Source organism: Solea solea, chromosome 21 (assembly GCF_958295425.1).
Source record: "Solea solea chromosome 21, fSolSol10.1, whole genome shotgun sequence".
Classification (NCBI taxonomy): domain Eukaryota; kingdom Metazoa; phylum Chordata; class Actinopteri; order Pleuronectiformes; family Soleidae; genus Solea; species Solea solea.
Window position 1 is genome coordinate 2979153 of NC_081154.1, and position 26424 is coordinate 3005576.

General features: G+C 41.5%; 2 protein-coding genes across 2 annotated transcripts; both read left to right on the plus strand.

Annotated features, from left to right (window-relative positions):
- Positions 1-1680: 1680 nt before the first annotated feature.
- On the plus strand, positions 1681-14347 carry top2a (DNA topoisomerase II alpha). Its single transcript, XM_058621083.1, has 35 exons — positions 1681-1872; positions 3468-3614; positions 3848-3938; positions 4042-4105; positions 4534-4679; positions 4950-5047; positions 5137-5349; positions 5471-5644; positions 5952-6053; positions 6143-6280; positions 6368-6506; positions 6606-6763; positions 6890-7015; positions 7126-7236; positions 7446-7551; positions 7693-7802; positions 7892-7984; positions 8076-8190; positions 8293-8414; positions 8596-8744; positions 8862-9093; positions 9199-9333; positions 9436-9636; positions 9762-9957; positions 10097-10188; positions 10303-10440; positions 10536-10619; positions 10759-10929; positions 11035-11155; positions 11392-11547; positions 11637-11832; positions 11922-11977; positions 12070-12189; positions 13627-13853; positions 13945-14347. Exons 1-35 carry the CDS (start codon positions 1855-1857, stop codon positions 14080-14082), a joined length of 4683 nt encoding a protein of 1560 aa, XP_058477066.1. The 5' UTR covers positions 1681-1854; the 3' UTR covers positions 14083-14347.
- A 311-nt stretch (positions 14348-14658) lies between these two features.
- On the plus strand, positions 14659-17108 carry LOC131448531 (gap junction delta-3 protein-like). The gene has a single exon (XM_058621085.1). The coding sequence runs from the start codon at positions 15642-15644 to the stop codon at positions 16506-16508; it is 867 nt and encodes a 288-aa protein (XP_058477068.1). The 5' UTR covers positions 14659-15641; the 3' UTR covers positions 16509-17108.
- Positions 17109-26424: the final 9316 nt, after the last annotated feature.

A 26424-nucleotide genomic window follows, 5' to 3' on the forward strand; every position in this document is an offset into this window, starting at 1 on the left:
GGTTTGCTGTATGAGGCCAGGCTGGGAAAAATTTATTAAATAGCCACTAGGGGGCGAGTCTTGACTGCTGGTTGCAGAAAGTCAAAGTTTCCATCATGGTACAGGTTTGGCATAGTATGGTACTTTTTTTTACATGAACAGTATAACATATACATGATCAAACACGTTAAAACTACACTAAAACCGTTAAAATTACATACCACCTGAAAATGAACATGCATATACATACTACAAGCTAAACCGCATTACACACAATAACAGCTATGAGATGATAAGTATAAAACACAATCACAACGTACAAGTAAAAAAAAAAAACAATATACCTAAAACAATTAATGGGTACAGCTCTGTTTTTCTTTTAGCTCGCATGTACCGTACCAAACCGAACCACTCTACTCTGTGGTGGTCTATGGGAAAACCTCGTAAACATTTATCTGAGGAGTTGGTCACTAGTTTCAGGTCTTCTTCGATAGCACATGATACCCATTTTGTAAATTAATTTCCCATTTAGAGGAAAATAGACAATAAATCATGGCAACTATGAGAGGACACCAGCTATTGTCCAATAGGAGCCTGGTTGCCACATCAGTTTGCCACTGTAACAAATTTTAAAATGTACATTTAGGCCTGAAATATATGTATGTATTGCATATTGAACTGTATTGTATAGTTATTATAGTAATATTATTATTTTTCAGAAGTGACACATTATTTGCAAACATCGCTGAGTGTAGCTTTAAGACATAACTGTAAATCCTGAAGTGATAATATGGACACACACTCTCTGATCTCTGTAAATCTTGGTGGATTATACCGTGAGCATATTAGACATTTATAATTTTACCTGAGATTGCAATCACCAGTATAATCTCTTTTGAAATGACGGTGAGATTTCTCTGTCTCTCACTCTCATTTGCCATTAAAGATATTAAATGTCATAACAATGAAGAAAAACTGTATTTATGGATCATTTAGAGAATATTAAAACCCAAAAAACCATTTAGTTTAATGTCTTTCTGATAATTACATGAGGCGCGATAGTCAATAGTGTGATGAGGCATGACTTACATTACTTTCAGTTGGAAAAGCTTGTGTTTTATACACAGAACACACTGGACTGTATGTGTACTCTATATACAGTGAGGCAAACAGCACAGTGTGAAGAAAGTTGTAGCACAAGACTTTCAGTTTTAATGGCGTTCAAATCGATATCCACTGTTAACACCCTCCAGGGTAAATGGACTAGGATTCTGACACTGCTCGCCCAATAAACATCTGCAAACTCTCTCAAAGCTGAAAGTCAGCACTTTAACCTCACAGTTTTTGTGTGTGTGCGTGAGTTAAGACATTAAAGCCATATAGTATTACTGTACTTTTAAGTTGGATAGTATTTCCCACATTAATATGATGAAATGTTATATAATTTATTTCTTCTGTGTCTATAAAACAAACTACAAACTCATCCATCTAACATATAATCAGATACTAAATATAGTGCAATAAAATCGGCCTTTGGGCGTACTGTTGGTAATGTATTTCCTGGAAGCTGATTGGCTGCGAGTCACACAGTGGGCGGGCTTTTCCCTCTTTCGCCGTCAGTGATTGGCTGTGGCTTGACCTTCCTCACTGGAGACGAACGTCACAGAGTCCTTTTTCACTTGATTGGACCAACTAGCTGGCGGGAGAGGTTTCCTCCAAGTTTTGAAATTTCAAACCGGGGCTTCCTTTTTCCCCCGGTTCATTTGCGTTTTTAGAGCAGTCAGGCAGGCAGCAGTCGGCGGAATTAAAGTAGAAATAACCGGGGAATTTTAGGTTGTTGGAGTCGTTTGTGTTCGGCTGCACATAACAGGGAAAATGGCGGAGCCGTTGAAAGTAAGTTGAACGTTCTTTTTCTTCGTTGTTGTCGCGGCTACTGTACGTTACTGTGAAGCAATTCAATGCTATTATTACACGAGTGTTGGCTAAAACATTGACTTAACAATAGCTGTTTCTATTAATTAACCGTTACATTAACGCAGTTTTTGTAAAATGTATTAAAACCGCATACACAATGGTTGAAAATCTTTCTGTAAAGTTGTCACTTCCTCCCACACGCGTGAGCGATGAAGCTAATCTACTTAGCTGACGCCATGTTTGTATTTATTCTGTTTTTAAAGTGGGTAAAACTTTGGTTTATAAATTATAATGTGTACTATTAAATAGTTCATCCGTGATGATGCTGCTAGTTGTAGGGCTGGGCAGTAATAAGGGCTGCAACTGACGATTATTTTCATAATCGAGTAATCGTTTGGTTCATAAAATGTTAAAGAAAATGTTAAAAAAACATTGATTCGTTTTTGTCAAACCTGGAAATCATGATGTTCTCAAATCCCTTTATTTTTGTCCACAAACCAAAATAATTTAGTTTTAATCACAGAAACTGGTTTTAATTCTTTAGCAAACACTCAAACCGAATAATTGATCATCAAAATAGTTGACGATTCATTTAGTAATCGTGTTTATGGTACAGTATGGGTTTCTTCAACCAGCCTTCAATAATTCATTTTTTGTGGGGCTTAAACAGTTATTCGATCACTAAATGAATCACCACATTTTTTTCAATAAAATTAATCTTTGTTTATCAGGGACAATGCAGTGAGACATAGTGGACATAAAGTGCATCTGATATACTGCATAGAGTATATAACAATTTGCTAGTTTGCAACTCCTGTCCCTGGCTGGTATCACATGTACAGTTAATGGTTGATGGTGTGTTGTTTTTAATAATTAAAACAAGTTGCTTTAGAAATTGGCACTGAAAGAGAAACACTGATCAATATGTTCTGATATTTTATGGCCCAAACATTTACTCAATTAATACAAGTAAAACAAGCGATTGTTTAATAGATAATGAAAATAATCGTTGGTGTCAGCCCTACTACACATCAATATGTTTATGCGATGTGTGAACACACTTTGAGACGGGACACATACTGTATTTGTCCGTTTGTCAAGTGTTTTCTGTCCATAAAGAAGTTTGAAACCTTATTTAACTGGTTTCTTCGACTCTCACTCCAATACTTGTCCTTTTTTCCCCCGTGGACGTAATGGATATGGCGAGGGCTGTCGATTATTCGAATAATCGTTTGTCCTAGAAAACGTTGAAAAATGTGCATCAGTGTTTTTAATTATTAAAAAAAAACATTCAATAGGAATTTATTTATTTAGTAACGTCAAGAACAAGCAACCCGTACTCTAGCGACCTTCAGGGTTTTTGTTTGACTGTTGCAGTGATTGCTTTTACATATTTTCCTTTCTGTCTTGTCAATGATTTACCTAAATATTTATAATTACAAGGTATTAGCTCATTATGTGAGGTGTTCAATACTGTTTAGAGGTTAATCTCTAACACAAACGGAAGTCCTGTTGCTGTGTTGTTTGCGATATACTACAGTAACTCATAAAACTTATTCCTGTGTCATCTGCAGCAAGCCTTTGAAAACAAGCCGCTGGAAAAGACAAAGAAAGATCCCAAGCGGATGTCTGTGGAGAGGATCTACCAGAAGAAGACGCAGTTGGAGCACATTTTGCTTCGACCGGACTCCTACATAGGCTCCGTGGAGCCTGTCACCCAAGTAAGAAGTAACAACGCAGAGCTTGTGTCTTTTAAGCTGATGGCTTCTGTAGCTACTTTATTGATTCCAGCGACCTCCAGTAAATCTCACAGGAGCTCCTGTGGGAGTGGACTATTTTAGATATATTCTGCTCTCGCTGCAAAGTTGCAGGATGTCGATGAGGACAATAAAACATTAATGGTTCATGTCGTATGAATTTATGTGTGATCTTTACCGTCACTTTTTCTCCTCAGCAAATGTGGGTGTATGATGAAGATGTTGGACTCAATTGCCGTGATGTGACATTTGTGCCCGGGCTTTACAAGATTTTTGATGAGATCCTCGGTGAGTTAACACATTTTAGTGTGCAACCAAATAGACGGTGTGTGTTCTTTCCAACTGCAAGCTCATGAGAATAATACAATTTGTTGTGATATTCTCCTTACAGTGAATGCAGCTGACAATAAGCAGAGGGATAAGAGCATGTCCTGCATCAAAATCAATATTGATATGTGAGTAGTATATCATAAAGTACTGCATGTCCAAGATAAGACCTTAAAATATCCTATATATAATGTAGTATACGACTGCAACAACTAATCCATTACTAAATTATTCTGCGACTATGATAACTGATTTATTGGTTTGAGCGTTTGTTTTTTTAAAATCATTTAAAAGGTGTGAATTTTCAGTGCCCTTTTTTTTTTAAAAAATGTGAATAGTTTGAGAGACAGAATTCTTCAACATTTTCTGACATAATCTGCAGGGAACAACTAATCGATCAATTAGATAAAATAATTGACACATGAATCGATTCTGAAAATAATCGTCAGTTGCAGGCCCGATGTTTGCTTTGTGTCGTTATTAAAAATCATCAGCTTCCCCTGGTACCAAAGAAAATACATGTATGTTTTGTTTTGTTTTTTTTTACCTTTTTTAGTGAAAACAACACCATTAGTGTATGGAATAATGGGAAGGGAATCCCTGTGGTGGAGCACAAGGTGGAGAAGGTCTTCGTCCCTGCTCTTATCTTTGGACAGCTCCTCACCTCCAGCAACTATGATGACGACGAGAAGAAAGTCACTGGTGAGACTAATTGTATTGACGTTGTATAGATAGATAGATAGATAGATAGATAGATAGATAGATAGATAACTTTATTTATCCCCGAGGGGAAAGTGGGTTATTGTAGCAGCGGTAAAAATAAATCAAAAATACAAATAAAATATAAAAATCCTATAAACCACCTGAATTGTATTTGACTTAAATGTCCGAGGACTGGGCATGTGATGACATATGGAACATGTACAATTGAAGTATCAGCAGCACATCTTCACACTAATACTTGTTCTTCAGGTGGACGTAATGGATATGGTGCCAAGCTTTGCAATATCTTCAGCACAAAGTTCACTGTAGAGACTGCCTGCAAAGAGTCCAAAAAGGGTTTCAAGCAGGTGAGGAGGAGACCAAACTACGTGTGCCCCTTTTTTGTTTATCCTTCGTGATGAAATTCATCTTTACGCTATGTCCGTATTTTCCACAGACTTGGTATGACAACATGGGCAGAACGGGGGATTCTCAACTCAAACCCTTTGATGGAGAGGAATTCACCTGTATCACCTTCAGGCCAGATCTTCCCAAGTTTAAGATGAGCATCTTGGATAAAGACACAGTTGCTCTAATGACGAGGAGGGCCTACGACATTGCCGGATCCAGCAAGGGTGTCCATGTATTCTTCAATGGCAAGAGGCTGCCAGTACGTCATCGCACTGTTCCTAATTATCTTTCTCAGCTTTTAGACTACTTTATATTAGTTGTTACTTATTAGAGACATCAACAAGTTTGCTTAAATCTGAAATGGCCACTCTCATTTTCAGGTGACCAGTTTCCGTAGCTATATTGACATGTATTTGAAGGACAAGGTGGATGAGCTCGGTGGTCCTCTCAACGTGATCCACGAGGCAGTCAATGACCGCTGGGAGGTGTGTCTCGCCATGAGCGAGAAAGGCTTCCAGCAAGTCAGCTTTGTCAACAGTATTGCTACGACCAAGGTAACGTGTTCCAGTATATTGTAGATTATCTGTCGTGTATGTAGGGTTACTAACCCTAACCCCATTTGTGACCTTTACGTCAAAGCCTTTATTTATTTATTTATTTTACGTAGTATGTGGGATTGTGCAGTGTCATTTTGAACCTTTTAAACATTAAACCATATTTAAATCCAAAAAATGCAGCTGTAACGCTTTCTTTGGCAGTTACAGTAAGTACATGTTTGGCTTCTTTCCCAGCCGATTTATGTCGCCATGATTAAGACATTGACGTTTATTCAGTGAATGATGTTTTTCTTTTGGACCACAGGGAGGGAGGCACGTCGACTATGTGGCCGACCAGGTGGTCGGGAAGCTTATTGACGTGGTGAAGAAGAAGAACAAAGCTGGGGTTGTGGTCAAGCCTTTCCAGGTACAGTCATCTTATTCTTTAATCCGATCTCGCAATGTTGAGCGTTCTGATTTACAAAACGTAAAAGTTGTCCTCTCCCTCTCCATCAGGTGAAGAACCACATGTGGCTGTTTGTCAACTGTCTGATTGAGAACCCCACCTTCGACTCTCAGACCAAAGAGAACATGACACTGCAACACAAGAACTTTGGATCCAGTTGTACTCTCAGTGACAAGTTCTTCAAACAGGTGCCAATAAAAAAATAACAAAACACTGGCAGTCTTAACCTCGAAAGGCCATATTAACTCATTCCAGCTGTTTTTTGTTCCTCGTAGGCTTTATCCACTGGTATTGTGGAAAGTATCATGAACTGGGTGAAGTTTAAAGCTCAGACCCAGCTCAACAAGAAATGCTCGGCTGTCAAACACACAAAAATCAAAGGGGTGCCTAAACTAGATGATGCCAACGACGCAGGTACTGGACACTAAGATTGTGCTCTGTTTAAGAAAAAACAAAACATTCCTATAAAGACATTAGTGGCCAGCATCATGTGATAACCATGTTCTCCGGCAGGTGGGAAGAACTCCATCAACTGCACACTGATCCTTACTGAGGGAGACTCGGCCAAGACGCTGGCTGTGTCTGGGCTGGGGATTGTCGGCCGGGATCGCTATGGCGTCTTCCCGCTCAGAGGAAAAATGCTCAACGTCCGGGAGGCCACGCACAAACAGGTTAGACCCAAGAAAGTTATAGTTAGAAGATGACTGACTGTGACATGGAACCCCAACGTAATATGTTCAGGTTCATTTCTGAGAGTTTGATAAACATTTTAAAGTGAAAATGTTCTTCCCTCTCAGATTATGGAGAACGCCGAGATAAACAACATCATTAAGATCCTCGGCCTTCAGTACAAGAAGAACTACAGTGACCCAGATTCCCTCAAGACCCTGCGTTACGGCAAGCTCATGATCATGACAGATCAGGTGTGCTTTCAACGTGTCTTGTGTCAATCATTTAAGTGCTATTATAGAAAAACGCAACTAATAACATTTTTACTTATTTCACATTAAATGACTGGATGTGACCGTGACAGGATCTGGACGGCTCCCACATCAAGGGCTTGCTAATCAACTTCATCCACCACAACTGGCCGTCGCTGCTGCGCCATAACTTTCTGGAGGAGTTCATCACCCCCATCATCAAGGTGCGTGAACCTGCAGGAACTTACATGGACACAATGTGTATTAGGGATAGTTGTGAAAGGCAATTGACTTGAATATGTAACAACACTGCCATCTAGTGACAAAAGCCTGGAACACACTGATATTTTTTCTTTTTTTCTAACTGGGTAAAGTAATGGAGTTACAAGTTGATGAACTATACTGTTTTTACAAGCCTTTTTCATCTCTTTAGGTATCTCAAAAGAAAACACAGATGTCTTTCTACAGCATCCCTGAATTCAATGAATGGAAAGACGGCCAGTCCAGCACCAAATCTTGGAAAATCAAATACTACAAAGGTTTGTTACAAACCCCTGTGTGGTAGTAGAAGAGGACAAGTAAGCAGCACTTCATGCCTGACTAACGTGGTTATAGTTCTGAGTTATCGGTTCAGTTCTTCCTCTTATATGCTCTTCCTCTTTGTGGACTTTGTAACATAGGTTTGGGAACCAGCACATCGCAGGAGGCCAAAGAGTACTTCTCTGACATGCAGAGACATCGTATCCCATTCAAGTACTCTGGACCTGAAGACGATGAAGCTATCACCCTTGTGAGATGTTACACCATCCGTTTGACTCATTACATATTGTATATTCTTGATTGTATTAAACATATTTCTTTAATAATTTTTCCTCCCAGGCCTTTAGCAAAAAGAAAGTGGACGAGCGTAAAGAGTGGCTGACCAATTTCATGATCAACAGGCGCCAGCGCCGGGAGCTCAACCTGCCTGAGGTAACGTAATGTCACTGTTTCTGTTACACTTTAGGTGATTTAATACTCTTTTCTATTAGCTTTTGCTGCATCCTTTGCTGTCTTTTCACAGGAGTACCTGTACGGTCAGGCCACAAAATCCCTCTCCTATAATGACTTTGTCAACAAGGAGCTGGTCCTCTTTTCCAACTCTGACAATGAGAGATCCCTTCCCTGCTCAGTGGATGGTGTGTGAAAGGATTATGTCCACAAGGAGTAAAATTTGAACCCCTAAAATCCTCAGATTAGTGTCTAATGTCTTTTTTCTTTTTTTTTTGGGCTGTTTTCAGGTCTGAAGCCTGGCCAGAGGAAGGTGTTGTTCTGTTGCTTCAAGAGAAATGACAAGCGGGAAGTCAAGGTGGCTCAGTTGGCCGGCTCAGTGGCTGAGATGTCGGCCTACCACCACGGCGAGGTGAGGCGACTTAACGCCCTCAATGACCTTTAATGACCTATAATTTACAATGCCAATAGTTTTGTGAGCTTGGCAAGGAAGATACTTTATGTGTTGAATGTCAACCTATAGTTTACTGTGATGTTAGAGCCAAGTGTAATTTTGATAATGCTGATGTTTAATTCTTAACTCTTGTCTTCAGGTCTCTCTGATGATGACCATCGTCGGTTTGGCCCAGAACTTTGTGGGAAGCAACAACTTGAACCTGTTGCAGCCACTTGGTCAGTTTGGAACCAGGTTGAATGGCGGCAAAGACTCTGCCAGCCCTCGATACATCTTCACCATGCTCAGGTTGGCAGAAAATAATCTGAAGTAGTAAAACGTTACAGGCCTCCTGTACTAGCGTTTTCATTTTATGTTTAACTGGTTAAGTGTTTCACACAAGTAACACCTTTCTGTCCTTTTCAGCTCTCTGGCCCGCCTCATCTTCCCACCTGTGGACGACAACCTGCTCAAGTACAACTATGACGACAACCAGCGCGTAGAGCCGGAGTGGTACTTGCCCATCATCCCCACTGTGCTGGTGAATGGTTCCGAGGGTATCGGCACAGGCTGGGCCACCAAGATCCCAAACTACGACATCAGAGAGATCATCAACAACATCAGTCGCATGCTTGGAGGCCAGGAGCCTCAGCCCATGGTGAGGACAGGCAATGGCTGTTGTTGCCTTTTGAAATGAAACATGATTTCTGTAACGAAGGACGAGGGTGATTTGTTTTTTATTATCCATGTGTTTATTCAATAGCTTCCAAGCTACAAAGGCTTCAGAGGCACAATTGAGCAGGTGATGAACAACCAGTTCATGAACAGTGGAGAGATCTCCATCATCGATTCCACTACCATTGAGATCTCTGAATTGCCCGTGAAAACATGGACTCAGGTGAGTCACTAAAGCCCCTTTTCTTCTCATTCATTCTGCACTTTTCACACATTTGAACTTGATTACCTCTGTGTCTCTTCATGTAACTCTTTTGTGGTCTAGACTTACAAGGAGAACGTGCTGGAGCCAATGCTGAACGGCTCGGAGAAGGTCCAACCTCTGATCACCGACTACAAGGAATACCACACGGACACCACTGTTCGCTTTGTGGTCAAGATGGCAGAGGATAAGCTGAAGCAGGCGGAGGCTGCTGGCCTTCATAAAGTCTTCAAACTGCAGAGTCCGCTCACCTGCAATTCTATGGTAACCACTGCCACATACATGCCATGAGCAGTCAAACATTCCTAAAAGACTTCTAAAAAAGCCTTGTCTGTTGCCTGACTGTCCAGAACCTTAGTTTTGTTTTTTCCCCACTTGTCATTTTTCAGGTTTTGTTTGACCACGTTGGCAGCCTGAAAAAATACGAGTCTGTTCAGGAAATTCTGAAGGACTTCTTTGAGCTGAGGATGAAGTACTATGTGCTGAGAAAGGACTGGCTCGTCGGCATGCTGGGCGCAGAAAATGCTAAGCTCACGAACCAGGCACGCTTCATCCTGGAGAAGATTGAGGGCACCCTGGTCATCGGTTAGTAAGCTTTACACTCGTTTAGTTTTAGGCCACTGCAGTTTGAATTAAAAGACTACATCAGTACAAATGAGAAGAAATAGAGTTGTGTTTTTGTGTTCCTCGATCAAAAGTATCCCTACTGTTCATCTACTTTCAGAGAATAAGCCAAAGAAGGAACTGATCCGTATGCTGCAGCAGATGGGCTACGACTCTGACCCCGTCAAGGCTTGGAAAGAGGCTCAAGAGAAGGTCAGGCGCTTGAAATCAAATGGTTTTCAGCTTCATCCATAAGGAATGCTCTATTATCTGCCTCCACTGTAGCAAATAAGACTCCATGTCTCCATGTTTGTGCTCACACCTTAGAATGAGGAGCAGATGGAGGAGGGAGAGGAGGAGGAGGAGGATACCAGTGGGCCAGACTACAACTACCTGCTGAGCATGCCCATGTGGTACTTGACCAAAGAGAAGAAAGATGAGCTGTGCAAACAGAGGGATCTCAAGGTGTGATGTTCAGCCATGCTGCAAGTCAACACATGGTCAAAATTACTTCTTCTTTTTTTATTCTAAACATTTTTGACCCAACTGTTGTTCCATAGATGGCAGAGCTGAATTCACTGAAGAAGAAGAATCCAGCAGATCTGTGGAAGGAAGACCTCGCTGCTTTCTCTGAGGAACTGGAGGTATTGATTTTTCTCTCTCTCAGATTCTTATCTATTCACAATCTTTGTTTATAGAGCACTCGTCGGAATCACAGCTGTTGTCACTGTCAAACTTCTCCCTCCACAATTCTCTCCTGATCTCACTCATTCTTATCCTCAGCGCATTGAGGCAAAAGAAAAGGAGAGTGCCAAAATGCCCGCTGTAAAGGGAAAAGCCAAATCGGTGAAGGTGAAGCAGGAGACTATGCCCACTCCACAGGGTCGCCGCGTGATCCCACGCGTTACCAGCACCATGAAAGCTGACGCTGCAAAGAAGGGAAGGAAACCCAAGGTTTGTCTTCTCAACTTGTCTTGCATCTTGAAACCGTTAGTTTAAGCACTAATCTTGAGATGAAATAAACATTTTTCCCCTTTGCTTTTTTAAATGTAATTCTAGAGTGAAAATGTAGTGATGAAAATGGAGTTTGGAGAGGATTCAGAGAACGCGGTTCCAAGTGAGGAGCTTGGTTTGGCTGCACGACTGAGCAAGAAGACTATAACTCAAGCTAAGGAAAAAGGTGGGGAAACCTCTCTGATAACAGACAGAAATGTTTTATCAACTTTGTGTGTGTCGTACAGAAGTTACGAGGGCCAACTTTATTTTACAAAAGTGCTTGAGCAAGACTTGACTGCAACCCAGTGCCAACTTTCAGGATCATACTAAAACTGTGGATTAAATTAGTTTTTTTCTTTCTTTTTTTTTTTATCCTATGCAAGACTTCATTGTGCTGAAACACAACTTCTCTCCTTGCAGCTTCAAAGACAGGGAAACAGACCACTCTTACGTTCAAGGCTGTTGCCAAGAAGCTTAAGAAAGACTCAGACGCGGAGTGCGACGATCTGTCGGGGAGTGACGTGGAGGCAGAGGAAGTGGTGGCCCCCAGAGAGCGCATCGGGCGTAAAACTAAAGGTGAGTCTGAAGCTCTGAAAACCCTCATGTATCCATTGTTGCACATCTCGTCAACTCAAAAAAACCGTCTCATCTATTGCTCATTTCAGCTGCAGCACAAAAGTACAGTTTGTCCAGTGATGATGAATTTGAAGACTGGGGGAAGTGCAAACCTGGACGCAAACTTGCTTCCAGTAATGACGACGATGCTGACGATGCCAGCTTTGCCCCTGATCCCAGCTCCATGGCTGATGATAGCGATATGGCCTCTCCAGCACCACCACCTCGCAAAGCTCCAGAGCCTGCGTGAGTATGAGACAACAACAACAAGATGATGGGGGGGGTCTTCACATCAGTTTATTTACCTCCGAGTTATTTTCATTTTATCTCTGCAGAAAGAAGGTGACAAAGGGCAAATCAACAGTGAAGCAGGTGGAAAGCAAGTCGAGCTGTAAGTATCTGCGCGGGTGATCCGCGTGATGAGCTTTAGAGATGTTGAGTCTGAGATTGAAGTCATTTTTCTTTCTCTGTGGAACTTTACAGCTCAGTCAGACGAACAGGCGCCTGCAACCAAGGCTCCAGTTAAACGTAAAACAAAAGAGGCCGCCCCCAAAAAACCTGCTGCTGCTAAGAAAGCAGCAGCACCCAGGAAGAAGGCTGCAGGTACGAACACCTCACTGACTTTACATTTTAAAGTTTGAAATTTAATGCACTGAAAAATGTGAAATGCACTTGTGGGCTGATGTTTGTGATTTATTTTTTGTTCTCGTTTCTTTTGCTTATTTTATTTTTAAACTTGATTTAAAACGAGTGTGAGTTTTAATGTGCAGTGCATAAAATGTTCCACATGAATCCTTCATTTCAAAAACTATTTATACAATCAGGTGATTGTGCACTTCTAAAAAAAAATGAAATATGGCTGTTTAAATTAGGCATCAGTATCGTGCATGTTTCACTATTCACGCACTGTAAAAATGTAGATACAAATCAGCAACAACTGTGCCGGACTAATATTGGTGTCTGTAGATACTCGAGTTTGTGATGTCGGTATCGGACACAAAAAAAAGTGGTGTTGCTTGATTAAATTAGTGAAATGTCTTGGACGCAAAAGAACAATTGATGCAGCTAAACTCAGGCTGGGTTAAGGTCGTCATTCTCTGCATGAATCAAAAGATGCAATTTGTTGTTTTTATAACAATTTGGCACATCAAACATTTGACGAGCTCTGCTCCATCCTGGCAGGTGAACAAGTCGTCTCATGCCTGCCACACATTGGCTTTACATACAGTGGGACTGCCTTCATGTGCATGTTTAATTAATGAACAACCATATTCGCTTGTTCATACATGTTATGATGCGCTCTATTGATGTCCTTATCATACAATTTGTAAATTACCATATGCGGTTGATCTCATATGGCCCGCTAGTTAGATTTGCATCATACAACAACTTTATTAGATCCCCTGTTATTAAAAGGTGAAAACATAAATGTTTTTAAGAAATCTTTCTTGTTTTAAAACTAAAATTGAAAATGTTATTGTTATTTATTTGGCAAATAACAAACTGAATTCACCGTTTTATACCCAAATTTGAGCCGGCTCACTTTGAGAAATCAAATGAATGAAGTCTAACATTCAACCACTAAAACAGATTTGCAAGCAAATTACTATAATTTGACATCGTAATCAAGAAATAATAATGTTCTTTACTATTTTTTTCATTTTTTAGAAAACAGTGAATGTGAGTGTATATATATTTAGCATTAAATATATTTTTGATTAAAGAGCTTCTACATGTGGGTGTATTAATCATTACAGAAACATGAAAAAATTACCAATGCTGATAATTTAGAGCAGCTGTGGCTTTGGGTGCTGGTAATAAACTAAACAACAATGCTTAATATTGTACATATGTTTCTTATTGTGTGTTATATATGGTTATTAATCAAAACAAACAGCTTTTATTTTGAAATGATGTTAGATATCATCACAAACATGTGGTCCCCAGGTCATTAGAGTTTGAGACCCCTGCTTTAAAACAACAATATACATCATCTTACCCATCTTTACATCACATTTTTTTACTTATGTTTCCTCTCAGATGTGAAGCAGCCGTCGATTCTGGAGGCTCTCTCCAAGCCCAAACCTCCGTCCAAGTCTGCCGCCAAAAGTCTGCCTTCACTCGACTCCAGCGACTCGGAAGGCGAAGTCAAACCTCCAGTCGCAAAAGCGAAGCCGGTCCTCAAGCGGAAAACGGTCGTCAGTGACGATTCTGACAGCAGCTCGGACGACCTCATGTCACGCCTCAAAGCCAAGAACACAAACAAGGTGGGTTCACATACACTGAATCCTGACTTATTTAGGGATGGTGACACTCTCACTAACACTTGTTCTGCCTTCCATTTCTTTCCTGATGTAGAAATCCAAGAAATGGGACGACGACAGCTTCCAGCTCTCGGAGGCGGAGGCTCCTAAAGTTGTGGCACCGCGGGACAAGCCCTCACGTGCCCGTAAACCTGTGACCTACAACCTCGACTCCGACTCCGACTCCGAATGAAGACTTTTATAAAAAAAAAAAAAAAAAAAAGTAACCCGTTGACATGATGTTTAAGGTTTTTGTATTTAAGTGTAACATCTTTAAATTGTTAGCATTTGATATCTGTATTTTTAAAAACCCTTTAAACTAACCTGTCTTGTTTTCATACAGTTTTCTCTTATGTAACCCTGTGTTTGCTGTTGTTTTGTCCTGTAAATATTTGAATGGTTGTTCCACATTCTTTCTAATATGTTGAAAAATAAAAGTTGATGTGTTTGTACTGATATCCACTGAGCGCCGTCTGTGTGTACAGAACGTGAAAATCTGGCTCGACGGCTAACGGCGGCATTGATTCTTTGCTTTTTTTGTGTCTGTACAAGTTCGGTTCTCATGAGTAAGGTTCAGGTAGGGCGGAGCAATGCGTGGGACGGGTTTACTCGACAGCAGACCGTCTGGAGAAATGGAACGGGTAAGTCACCTTATTATTTTCACATTTCTATGATTTTGATCATTTAGAATTGATGAGGTTAGAGGAGTTGCAATGAAACCACTTTTAATGTGTGAATAGTTAGTATAACTTTTTAAAGAATTCAACTTAAACCTGGTGATTTATACTGACGAAATGCATTTTTGCCTTTTTGGATGTCGTCATGGACTCTGACATTAACGGTGTTGCTTTTGTCGCTCTGCTTTTTCCCCTCACTGTGTCCCCTGTGACCAGGGAAACTGCTGGTACCGCTCTGACCAAATCCTTCCTGCCTTCTAGGAAGCTCTTTGCAAAGCTCATCAAGATTTTGCCTCTCTTTGGGTAAACATCATCGCTATCTGGGACTTCTTGATCGTTAGGAATTTCCTCAACTGTTGCCGCCCTGAAAATAATAATCACTGGCGAACCTTAATCACAAGCCACTCTTGAGAGAGGGAGAGCGAGACAAATGCAAGTCGCTATGGACGTATGGAGCGTAAAACCTGGATTGGACACAGTTTTTATCGAGTGACAGGAAACCAGAAGATCAGGATTTGTGTTTTTTGTCTTACCACTGAGGCACGGTTTTGTGTCACAGCATTTGATGCATAAGAGAGTTTTTACCAAACCTGCTTTCCTATCTCCTCTCATCTGACTTTCATACCGGCAAGTATTTGAACCCTTAAGTGATGTTTCTTAGTGAGTAAACGACTAATTCTTCATTAATAATCTCTTTTAAAATGGGATTCAGCTGCTCTAATGTCTTTGAATCAAATCTGCGGGGAAAAGAGTAGATCTACAGAGAGATTTAATGATGTGCTTGTATTGCAGTAATTACAGGAGGTATAACCATGTTTCACTTTTGATTCCAGATGATTGGAATGTGACCCCCCCCCCCCCTCCCCCCGGCACGCTCATCACTGAGAAACTTTGGACTGAACTCTGACCTGCAGATTAGCCTGTTAAGTCTCACTTTGAGTCATGAATTGGGGACAATAAGATACAGTAGAAGTTTCACTTTTAAGCCAGAGGGATCATTCGCTCTGAGGAGGCACAGGTGGATTGATCTCCAGAATCTCCCAGAGAAGCTTGTGCTTGAGACGGCGCTGCAGTCATGGGGGAGTGGGGCTACCTCGGCGGACTCTTTGACAGCCTCCAGGCTCACTCGCCGATGCTTGGACGCTTCTGGCTCTTGATCATGCTCGTGTTCCGGATCCTGATCCTAGGAACCGTCGCCAGTGACTTGTTTGAGGACGAACAGGAGGAATTTGCCTGCAACACCCTCCAGCCCGGCTGCAAGCAGGTGTGCTATGACATGGCCTTCCCCATCTCCCAGTACAGGTTCTGGGTGTTTCACATCGTCCTCATCGCCACACCTTCCCTGATTTTCCTCATGTATACCATGCACCAGCACAACAAGAGGGCCGAACGCTCCAAATTTGGCCCTGTGAGCAACCGGCAGCTGCATCGAGAAGACCGCCGTTTAAGGAGTTTCTACATCGTCAACGTGGCCTTTCGCATGGTTGCCGAAGTTGGATTTCTTGTGGGCCAGTGGCTCCTGTATGGCTTCAAGGTGGAGGCCCAATTCCCCTGTAGCCGCTTCCCTTGCCCGTACACCGTGGACTGCTTCACCTCCCGCCCCGCAGAGAAAACGGTCTTCCTCTGCTTCTACTTTGTTGTCGGGGTGGTGGCGGCGATATCCAGCTGCATAGAGCTCTTCTACAGCTCCCTCAAGTGGTTTTGCATAAGCTGGGAGCCCAGTCCCCCGCCCACCCCGCCCACCCCGCTGGAGCGCTCCTGCGACTGCCAGAACCTGCACAACATCAAGCAAGAGGAGGTGGAGGCACAGGACAAAGGGAAGATGGGCCAGGAGAGCGTGAGGCTGAAGGGGGGATCGCTGAGGAGCAGTCGCAAGTCCTCCAGCCTCGGCCACAAGACCAGGAGCGGGAAATACGTCAACAGCAAGACTTTCATGGTGTGAGAGTCTCGGTTTGAACACGCTGTCATCACAACACTGTCTCTCTTCTTTTTTTCCCCTTTATTTAAATGTAACCGTTGCACAATGATTTCACTGGATTGCGTAATCGTTTCACTCTAAATTGAGTGGAGGATTTGTTTGTGATGAGAAAACCTCATCAAGAAAGAAAGAAAAAGTACGCCCAGCACTGAAGATAAGACTTTGTTGTCTTGTTTGTGTTGAATGTGAATCATTACAGACACTGATTGCTTCTTTGTTTCAAAGAGGACAGATTCTTATCTCCCCATGAAACGGAACATCCGCCCTAAAATCACTGAGTTATTCTGGTGATTTTTGAACACTGACGTCAAAATCTTTTAAGTAGTTTTTTGTAAACTAGAAAACATTTTTGTTTGATGAGAACGTTAATAACCCTTGAGCTGCAGTTGCTTTGGGGAAGAGAAATGGTAGAGATTGTGTTTTAAAGCACAACAGTTCTGCACGCTGATTCACCGAGGCCTTGAGTATGTTATTTATCTGTTTTTATAAGACTGCCTTTGTTTGATTTATGGAACCAATTTTAAATAAACAAAACACCATTTTAGCCAAGGCTAAAAAACAAAATACAAAACCTTCGCCAAAGTTCTTTTTTATTAACTTATACACAACATTCATGACAGAACCACAGAAAGTATTCACAACAGCCCAATTACTTAAAAATATATATATTATACACCCATAAGTTGCTCCCAGGGCTTTTGTCTATAGAACATTGGTAAATTATCGCACATAATAGTAATTATATATACCTTGCTAGCCTGTACCGTTCTTAAATATAGGAACCAAGGAAAAATTGTACAATCTTAAAGGCCGGTTTCACCTGTCTGTTTTAATTTGACCAAATGTAACCATATTTTTCTCATTTATTTCATCTTATCTAAAAAAAAACAACATAGTAAAGAGCAGTGTAGGGCTTTTATTTTCTTAAAAGGAAAGGGTTTTATTTTATTTTTATTTTTTCAATCCCAACTTCCACTGTTGTGGGAATGAGACGACTCAGTCCACTGTCCGATAATCAAATCACACTTTAATCTCTGCTAATTAGTCAAACAAAAACTAGATTTTGTGGGTCAAGGGGACCCTTTAAAGCAGATTATAATTTGCTTAAATGTTTAGTGTGTAATATTTATGTGAAATCATTTCATTTTGGCAGAAATTGAAATGAAGATAATTGTACTTAATTTCAAAAGCTATATTCTAAGTTACAAAACACAGGGAGTAAAAACTAGTAATTGTTTCTGTCATTTTTTATTGAACATATTTTTAACTATTTCTAGTTGCTATATGTGCCGTGTGTCATTATTCCCTCCCAAAAAAACAAAAACAAATTCCCTGTATGAATAAAACTTAGATTCAAGCTCATCATCTTGCATGTCGGTACGTTTATCCGGCACTAGGTGGCAGCAGTGGAAAAGGAAATGATGCCCACGTGAATTACAGTAGGAGGCTCCAATAATCTTCAGTCAGGTAACTTCATCTTCTTTTTTTATATCTTTACAGACTACAGTGTGACACTGAAGCTGCCAAGTCATTATCCTGACACTAAAACTTTACCATGTATACGTTTAAACTGCTGTTAGTATCGAAACTTGTGATCTCAGCAGTCAAAAACCCCCAAGTGAGCAGAATATTCTGCCTAACAAGTTTACACACACACACACACACAGCTATTCCTTTTTGGAGAAAACTCCCTTAAAGCCAGTCTATTTTAACCCTTAAAGCCCTTTTTACACACTTTGAGGGGTGCGAAGGACGGGTGGGACCAAAATATGTACAATACTAGTTATTTTATTATTTATTATTATTTATTTCAATGCACTTTTTGATGTACAGTACGTGCTAAATGACATGACATGTAATGACATGTAATGTTTTAATCCTTTAACACCGAGCGTATCACAGACGACCCGTTTGCACAAGTGCAATTAGCCGTAATTATGCGACGGTTTGTGGAAAAAAAAAGAGATTTTGAGGCTTAGGACCATTTCATGTCCCCATGAGAACTGCTGCTTCCTGACGAGGTCACCAGAGAAGCGAGAGAACGCCGCTCTCCTGCAGTTTTCCTGGACGCATCATATATGCAGATTGCATAGCAGTGCGGCCTCTTTGATGTGCATAGAACAGAATTCTAGATGTGTTTTATATAACTGTTCCAGAGGGAAGGAAAGAAGGAAGGGAGGAAGGAAGGAAGGAGTCGAGGAGGATTACCATCAAAACTTTCTCTGTTTCCTTTTTGTGTGTGCATCTACGTGTCTGCTGCACGTCAAACTGGAAGTGAGCCTGTTTCTCTCTCTCTCTTCATCCACCTTCTCCCCAGACTTTCTCTTTTTCCTTTTTCATCTGTGTGCCTGTCTGTCTGTCTGTCTGTCTCTCTTTCTCTCTCTCGCACTCGCTGTCTTTTTCTGAATCCAGGGAGGCCTCGCTGCTGGAGTCTGTCTCTAAGTAAATGTAGGTCATCTGTTATTCTGTGACTCACTTCACACCAACGCAGAGAAGTGAGATGGAAGTGATAACATCTCTCTCTCTCTCTCTCTGTACAGCCCTCCCCCTCCCTCCTCCCTCCTCTTCTTCTCCTCCTTTTATCCTTCCTTCACCTTGAGTGAGACACTTCAGGGCCTGTGCCGCATGTGGACTCTGTCAGTACACACCTCGCTGACTGACAGCTCGACATGCAAGTGTTTGTGATTGTGCTCAGTCATGCAGCACGATGCTTTCCCCTCTGTTCACAGACGCATCATTCCTGCGGTTTGCTCTCCTTATTCTCTCCCAAACAGAGCGTATGCACGACTCGCTCTGTTGCCTTTGGTTTGTTCAGCGCACAGAGCGGGACGCTTGTTTCCCGTCTCTTATAGGATAAACACGCGAGAAGAGTCTTTTCTTTCTCTTTTAATAGTTCATGATTTGTCCAGGAGGTTTCTTAGATCAATCAACACTGACTTCATCAACACGAGCAGCTGTTTCCATGAAGCAGCCTGGAATCCAGACACTAGGACACTAAGACACTAGCAACAGAAGGAAAACTGGTTTTTAAGCAATTGGTAAAACACTGACCTGATAAAATCTATGCCTGCTTAAGTCTATGATATCTTCAGAACCCCCCCCCACACACACACACTTTTTGTGACTGGAAACTAAAGTTTTTGCACCGCAGTCTCTATGGAGACAATCAACGATTTTAATTCCCTCCACATAGGAGTTGTAAATCCACCGCTGCCTCCGTCAGGAAGTTGGGGAAATGTTAACTTTTGGTGTTTGAAATCCTACGTGACACAAAGTTAACAGACGAAGCAGAAGTAGGCTAATAAGTCTCGTGTCCCCCGCAAGTGTAAAAACAGTCCTTTTCTCTATGGAATTTGCTGTGGGAGCGCGAGCGGCTCACAAACATGCTGCAAACATATTCCAGAGATGCTGGAGATTTAAGTTTGTGTTTATTTTTGTTTGGGATAGATAAAAACACGCTCACACTCACATAAAACCCGAACTAGCCCTTTAAATAAATGTTTCTCGATTCCTTTCCTCGAGGACAAACCAGTTCACAGTTCAAGCTCCACAATAACACTCTTTTCTCTGCGTTCAGCTGACCTGATATAACATTTGTACGACTCGTAGACGCTATAAAATAAATGAGTTCAAGCTGTTATTGACGGAGAATTAATGTGTGCCAATTAAAAACTGTTTCCACTCTCACTCTTTAATTAGCTCCACATTACGCCTTCTTTCTCTCTGACAGTGAGTTTCTCTGTCGGGAGTGAGCTGAGAAACTACAGGACACTTCACTAAGAACAGCCCTCCTGACCTTGTTAACCTGCATACTTAATACTTAATATAGGAATGTAACGTGGAATATAAGGTGTGGAACCTCACGAGACCTCTGTAAAAATATTTCTAGTCAAAATATTACACGTAAGATTCAGGTGTGATAAAGGAGCTTGTTTTTAGACAGTGGATCATGAATATCTTTCATTTTTAAGCGGCTGTGTGATTTGTAAATGATGAATCATCTTGTTCACAATGCACGGTACTGTGCGGCTGTTTGTCTTACGCTGCATAATACGAGTCAGGAATGCTAACTTCTGAAAATGCCAGTTTCTAATGTGATTTTTAAGTCGACGTTGGACTTAAATCTAAAACAGTGTCACAATTATAGAACTAAAAATGCATTAAATACACTTGAAACAAACTGGAGGACAAAAAAGATGCTACTTTTGAGGGGAAAATACTGATTATGAGACACAAAACATCACAATACTAGTTAAAATACAGCTAAAAATGAGTTTTCACTCTTAAATATAATGTCTTATTTCAATAAAAATAAGAAATTTTTTCCATTGCATGCATATCAACAATATCACGATACAAGGATCCTGATTCCAATTGCGATGTCTAACCGAAGAAAACAAAATGTTAACGTGAAAAGTAAAAACAAAAAAAAAACAAGATTTCTCTATTTATTCACAACAAGGAGTTTTGTTTTTTATTTTATTTGCCATTATCTTGCTGTAAACGCCCTCTTCCTCCATCAGGTATCTTCCAGCCAAGTTTCCCTCGTTTGCTAGAGCAGCGCCACCGTGAGGAGACATGAAGTAACTGGCAGGTACTGTTTACTTTAGAGAATAAAAATATCCAGATTTGCCCTGTTTGTTTGTCGGCAGAATCCTGAATCCTCTAGATTTAGTCGTCCAACTCGGGGATCGTGTACGTTTGTGCAAAAGTCGACGAGACACAGACCTTATATATAAACATGAGTTTGAAAAGTCAATCCTAAAAAGACGGAATTATCCACCGGGGGCGACTCCTGGTTGCAAAAAGAAAGTCAGATTAAATAGAAAAATAAGCCTATTTCTTACTTATAACGTATAGTAATATATATATAGTAGTAATAACATATGGAGACCCTTGTGATTGACAGCTGGTGTTGTCCGGTAGGAGCCTGGTCACAGGTGACGTCTCCAAACTTCAGGTTTATTGCTCATTTCAAAGGCTTTTGGTGAAGCCAGTGCAGAGGACTTCCCTTTTACAAGCACAGGCAGAGCTGATGATGATGACGATGATGATGACGATGACGATGATGACATATACAGTAGACGTCTCTTCTGTGTGTTCTCTCTGACCTCTGCCCCGCCTCACGCGCGGCCCTTAGACGGTTTATATCTCCGTCTTCCTTCTTTTGAAAAAGCCGCCACCGGAGCGTGACGCCAAGTTTATGGCACCGCCCGGAGAGCTCGGGTCACCGCACATCACACCTCGCCACTCCATCCTTATTTTCCATCCTTATCCATCCATCTGTAATGCCAACACCCCCCCACCACCACCACCACCACCCCTAGTCTCCCCCTCCACAGGCTGCGTCGTGTGAAAGCTGCATTTACAGTGAGATATTCCCACTGCCTGTAATATGCCTCGTTCCTCTCCTTCCTGCCTGAGGTGGACACAGTGTGGATGCTGCACCATCTGGAACTCACACACTCACACATGTCCAACCCTTCTCTCTTCTCCCCCCCACCCCCGCTGACACAATAACTTCATCTGATGAGGATGATGCCTGATGCTTCTTGGCTCAGTTGAGTCCGCGTGTGTGTGTGTGTGTGTGTGTGTGTGTGTGTGATGGCGGTAAAGTAAACTGTTATGGTTAATTTGTAACGTTGTGAAGTCTGCGCACATCTGGGTTTAAAGAGGCCTCAGTCTTTCCAAAAACAAGACACTGCCTGTGTCGCTGCAGCGCCGAGCCAAGAACATCAGGTCCCAGTCCTCTCCAGACATACATGAAGACACACTGAGGGGACACAGACACAGACACAGACACAGACACAGACACACAGACAGAGAGACAATCAATCCAATCCAACTTTGTTTGTAAGGCACATTAAAACAACCACAGAATCATAAATAAAAGACACAATAAACAAAAGGCATAGAAGCTCACGCCAGGCGATAAGATGGTGACAAGAAGACGTAAAAACGAGGATAAAAGGAACAGGAACAAAATAATAACTGCAGTAAAAATAGATCAAATAAATTAAATTAAAAGGCAATAAAATGTTGTCTAATGTGCAAAATTCAGTGTTTGACGACATACCATGAAAGTTGGTATTCCTCTGCGATGACTTTACCCACTGGTGCATGGATTAAAGGGCTGTTTCACACCCCCCCCCCCATGCAAAGAGCCTGTTACACAGCGTGTAGAATATGTCACGATGACTCCTGTCCTCAAACCCACGGCCCGAGGGCCACATGTGGCCCCCAAACTGAGCACATGCGGCTGGTGTTTTCCTTATACGTTGATAGCTTCCTGTTTTATTTTGTAGTTCTTCCTCGTGTGTGCGCCTTGTTTGATTTGACTTCCTGTCCTCGGTTTCCCCCCCTCTCTGATGATCCGTCGTGCCCTAATTCGATTCACCAGTTCAGTTCACTTATTCCTGCTCTCTGTGTTCCCCAGTGTTTACGTTGGTTTGTTGTGTTTGCTTCGTGACGGCGACTATTTTTGCCGTTTTATTTTTTCTTATGAAAAGACTGTTTTGTTTCAATGTTTTTTTTGCTTAACAGAATAAACGTGAGAGCAGAATGTTGGACTGACTGAGACTACAGATGTATTCAGTGTTTTGTGTTAATCAAGAATTGGTGTTGAAGTGCAAAATAGAGATGGATGTGAAGGAAGGAGGGTGAGCACTCTTCTCTTCCTCACTTGTTTTGGATGTTTCTGTGATCCTCATGGGATTTTACAAATTGTGTGTGTGTGTGCGCGTGTGTGTGTGTGCGTGCATGTGTGTGTGTGTGTGCGTGCGGTTCACCCTGTGTGTGCAGTACTGTCCAGAGTGTTGCACTCAGCAGTCGTGCTCGGCTGCACACTAACACAATGTGACAGGGTAGAAATACCAGCACCGACTGCGCTCTCGCCCACCCACTCTCACACACACACACACACACACACACACAAACGCACACCAACCTCACCCGCCATGTTCACCATCATCTCTCTAACACCCCCCCCCCACACACACACACACACACACTCCATGCCCCCCACCCTCTGCCAATTGGCTGTCTACCTCCGTCACTCCACATCTTCTGCTCAGAGACAGAACCATGAAACCCTCCACGGTTCCCCCCTCCCATCCTCATGAACCCCCCCCCCCCCCCTTGCTTGCTGCTTACGTGGGGTCCTAGCGTGCATCAGTGAGTGACGCTGGTATCATAATGGGACGTATTATGCAACGTCCCATTATGCAATGCTATGTTTTCATATGCACATCCGCCCAGCCTCTGGAGACGCCTCGCTTCACTGGCCCAGGCTCCTTTTTTTTGTGTGTGTTTTTTTTTAAATATCTTCCCGCTGCTTTGTTTGCTTCCTAAACATTAAACCAAGGTGACAGTCACGGGAGGGAACAAGTCGTTTGACATTTGCGATTGTCACAGTTTGAACCCTGACCCCTGCTCCTCTGCAGCGGGTGGGTTGGAGGAGAATTCCAAATGCCACATTATCTTCCTTGTTTCTCTGTAACCTTCAGCTACGGGCGTCTGCTGAAAGTTGACCTCATCGTTCGACACCTCGCTTTAATATTTATACCATTACACGTTTTCACGCCTGGATGCTGCTGGATAAAAGCCCAGTCTCTGGCCACAGTGTGGCTCCGCTCGAGCGTGTCCGCTTTTTAGTGCCTTGCTCAAGGACATTTTTGTTTCCCCTGCTGAACGACTCACTTTCCTCCTAAAAAATACAAAACAAGAACTCCTTCTGTATCTGTTGTGTATTGACACGAGCTGCTGCAACGCTTATATACATAATATATGCAAATACATGAATAATTCATGTTGTTTTCTGGGTTTATTCCTCCTGAACACCAGGGGGCGTAATGATAAAGGCCGATGCTTGCCAGAAGAAGTTTAAGTTCTTGTCACTGATCATGGGTGTTGCTAATTTTGGGGGAAGCAAACAGTCGGGAGACGTTTATGGTTTAAAGACTTTGTATGTAAGTATTTCCTCTGGCCAACCTCTGCCTTTACCATCACGCCCCCTGGTGTTCAGGAGGAATAAACCCAGAAAACAGCAAACAGTAAAATCCTTTTCACCTCTTCAATACAAATGCAATACAAATTTGTTTTAATGTAAGTTTTATTTATAAACATTACAGAAGAGTATTAATGTAAAATAAAATTAAATACATAAAACAGCATGAATTGTGACTGTAATTTGTCTTACATTGTGGCCCCAATACTCTTCTGTAAAGATACTCTAAACACACCTGAGGTATCATTTACCTTCACCTTCACACCTTTTAACTTTTACACGAGGAAACTAAACTTGTTAACATCAAATACAGGTGATGAAATCACTACAACAGCAGCATGAGTGGAAGATCCTCTGCTCAGAGAACAGTCTTCTCAACATGATGATAATATGATTCTGAATATTTGATTTGATTCAACACGTGCATCAGAATAAACGGTTGGTTCAGTCCGAGCCGTCACGTTGCATCATACTTTGTACATTCTTTGTCTTCACTGACCTCAATTTTCTTTATTTGTTTTCCCAGAGGAAAAAAGAACTGGAGAGTTTGACATTGAAACATTTATCCTTGTCTTGTTTTTCTCCTTTTATTTAGAATTTTGAAGCGGGTCACGTTGATCTGAATGGAGACGTGAGGGTTAAGTGCTTCCTCTGCTACTGTCGACGCTGAAGATGCCGGACTGAGAGAAGGAGAGGAGAAAGAGATTAAAGCCACAGCTGCCACATCATTGCCCCCCCCCCCCCCCCCCCCTTTAAACCACGGTGACCTTTTTATAAAGAAGAATCTATATTAAGGCTGAACAGCCCGCTTGTGTTTTTGATTTTTTGGTTTCTGCATCACTCTCCCCTTCCTGTCCTTCATGTCCCTCTTCTGTGTCGTCCCTCTGTCCTCAGGGAGACGACTGCATGCAGAAGCAGCGCGGATCACTGAGCTTCAACACAACCAAGTCTTTTTCTAAAGCACTGAGCACGACGATGATGCTGCAGTTCCTCTCTGTGATGGTGTCGGTCACAAAATACTGTAGACCAGGTTTTTTCATGCATTATTGATATAATATGGTTTTCTTCTTCTAGTCAAACATTATAAAGACATATCTGGCTTTTGAGGGTTGTGCAACATGAGCAAATGTGGGTCACAGTGTCATGTGTGTTAGATTATGTACAGTATGTATGACGAGTGTGGACATTGTCTTCTGTGTAAATCCTCCTCAAACATTGGAACAATAGAAAACCCTCACGCCTAAGTCACTGCACCTGTTCTTACACAGGTAGCTAACGCTAGCATGACTTTCCTGGATGCAAAAACACACAGAAAATCTGCCATTTTATTTCAAAATGACTAAAAACTACGGCTGTGATACTGTATATGTCGTCAAACTGCAGCCAAAACAGTGAAAATGTCACTTTATTATTATTATTATTGTTGTTATTGTGAACGATAGCTAGTGAATGATATTAGTGTTTTATGTTTTTCCTAAAACACAAAAAATGTTATGTTTAAAACACCAGTATGTAGGAGCTCTTTAACCGAAATTACACTTTTATCATATCATTTATAAATATAATTATCATTATCACAACACATTATTTCTTGATTAAGATGTTAATTTATAGTTATTTACTTAAACATCATATAACATCATTTCCGACTGCTCAAATTTAGGTATAACAAGGTGAATTTAGTTTATTTGCCAAATAAATAACAATAAAATGGTTTAGTTTTGAGCAGGTTTTTTGAAAGATTTCATTTGTTAAGCAGTGTATGTGTGTTTTTTGCTCCTCTAGCGGACAGAGCAGAGGACGTGGCTGAATTTTACACGATATGAAACTTCATTTTTTAAAACAGATTTGACAAGGTGGTTAGTAGCACATTCT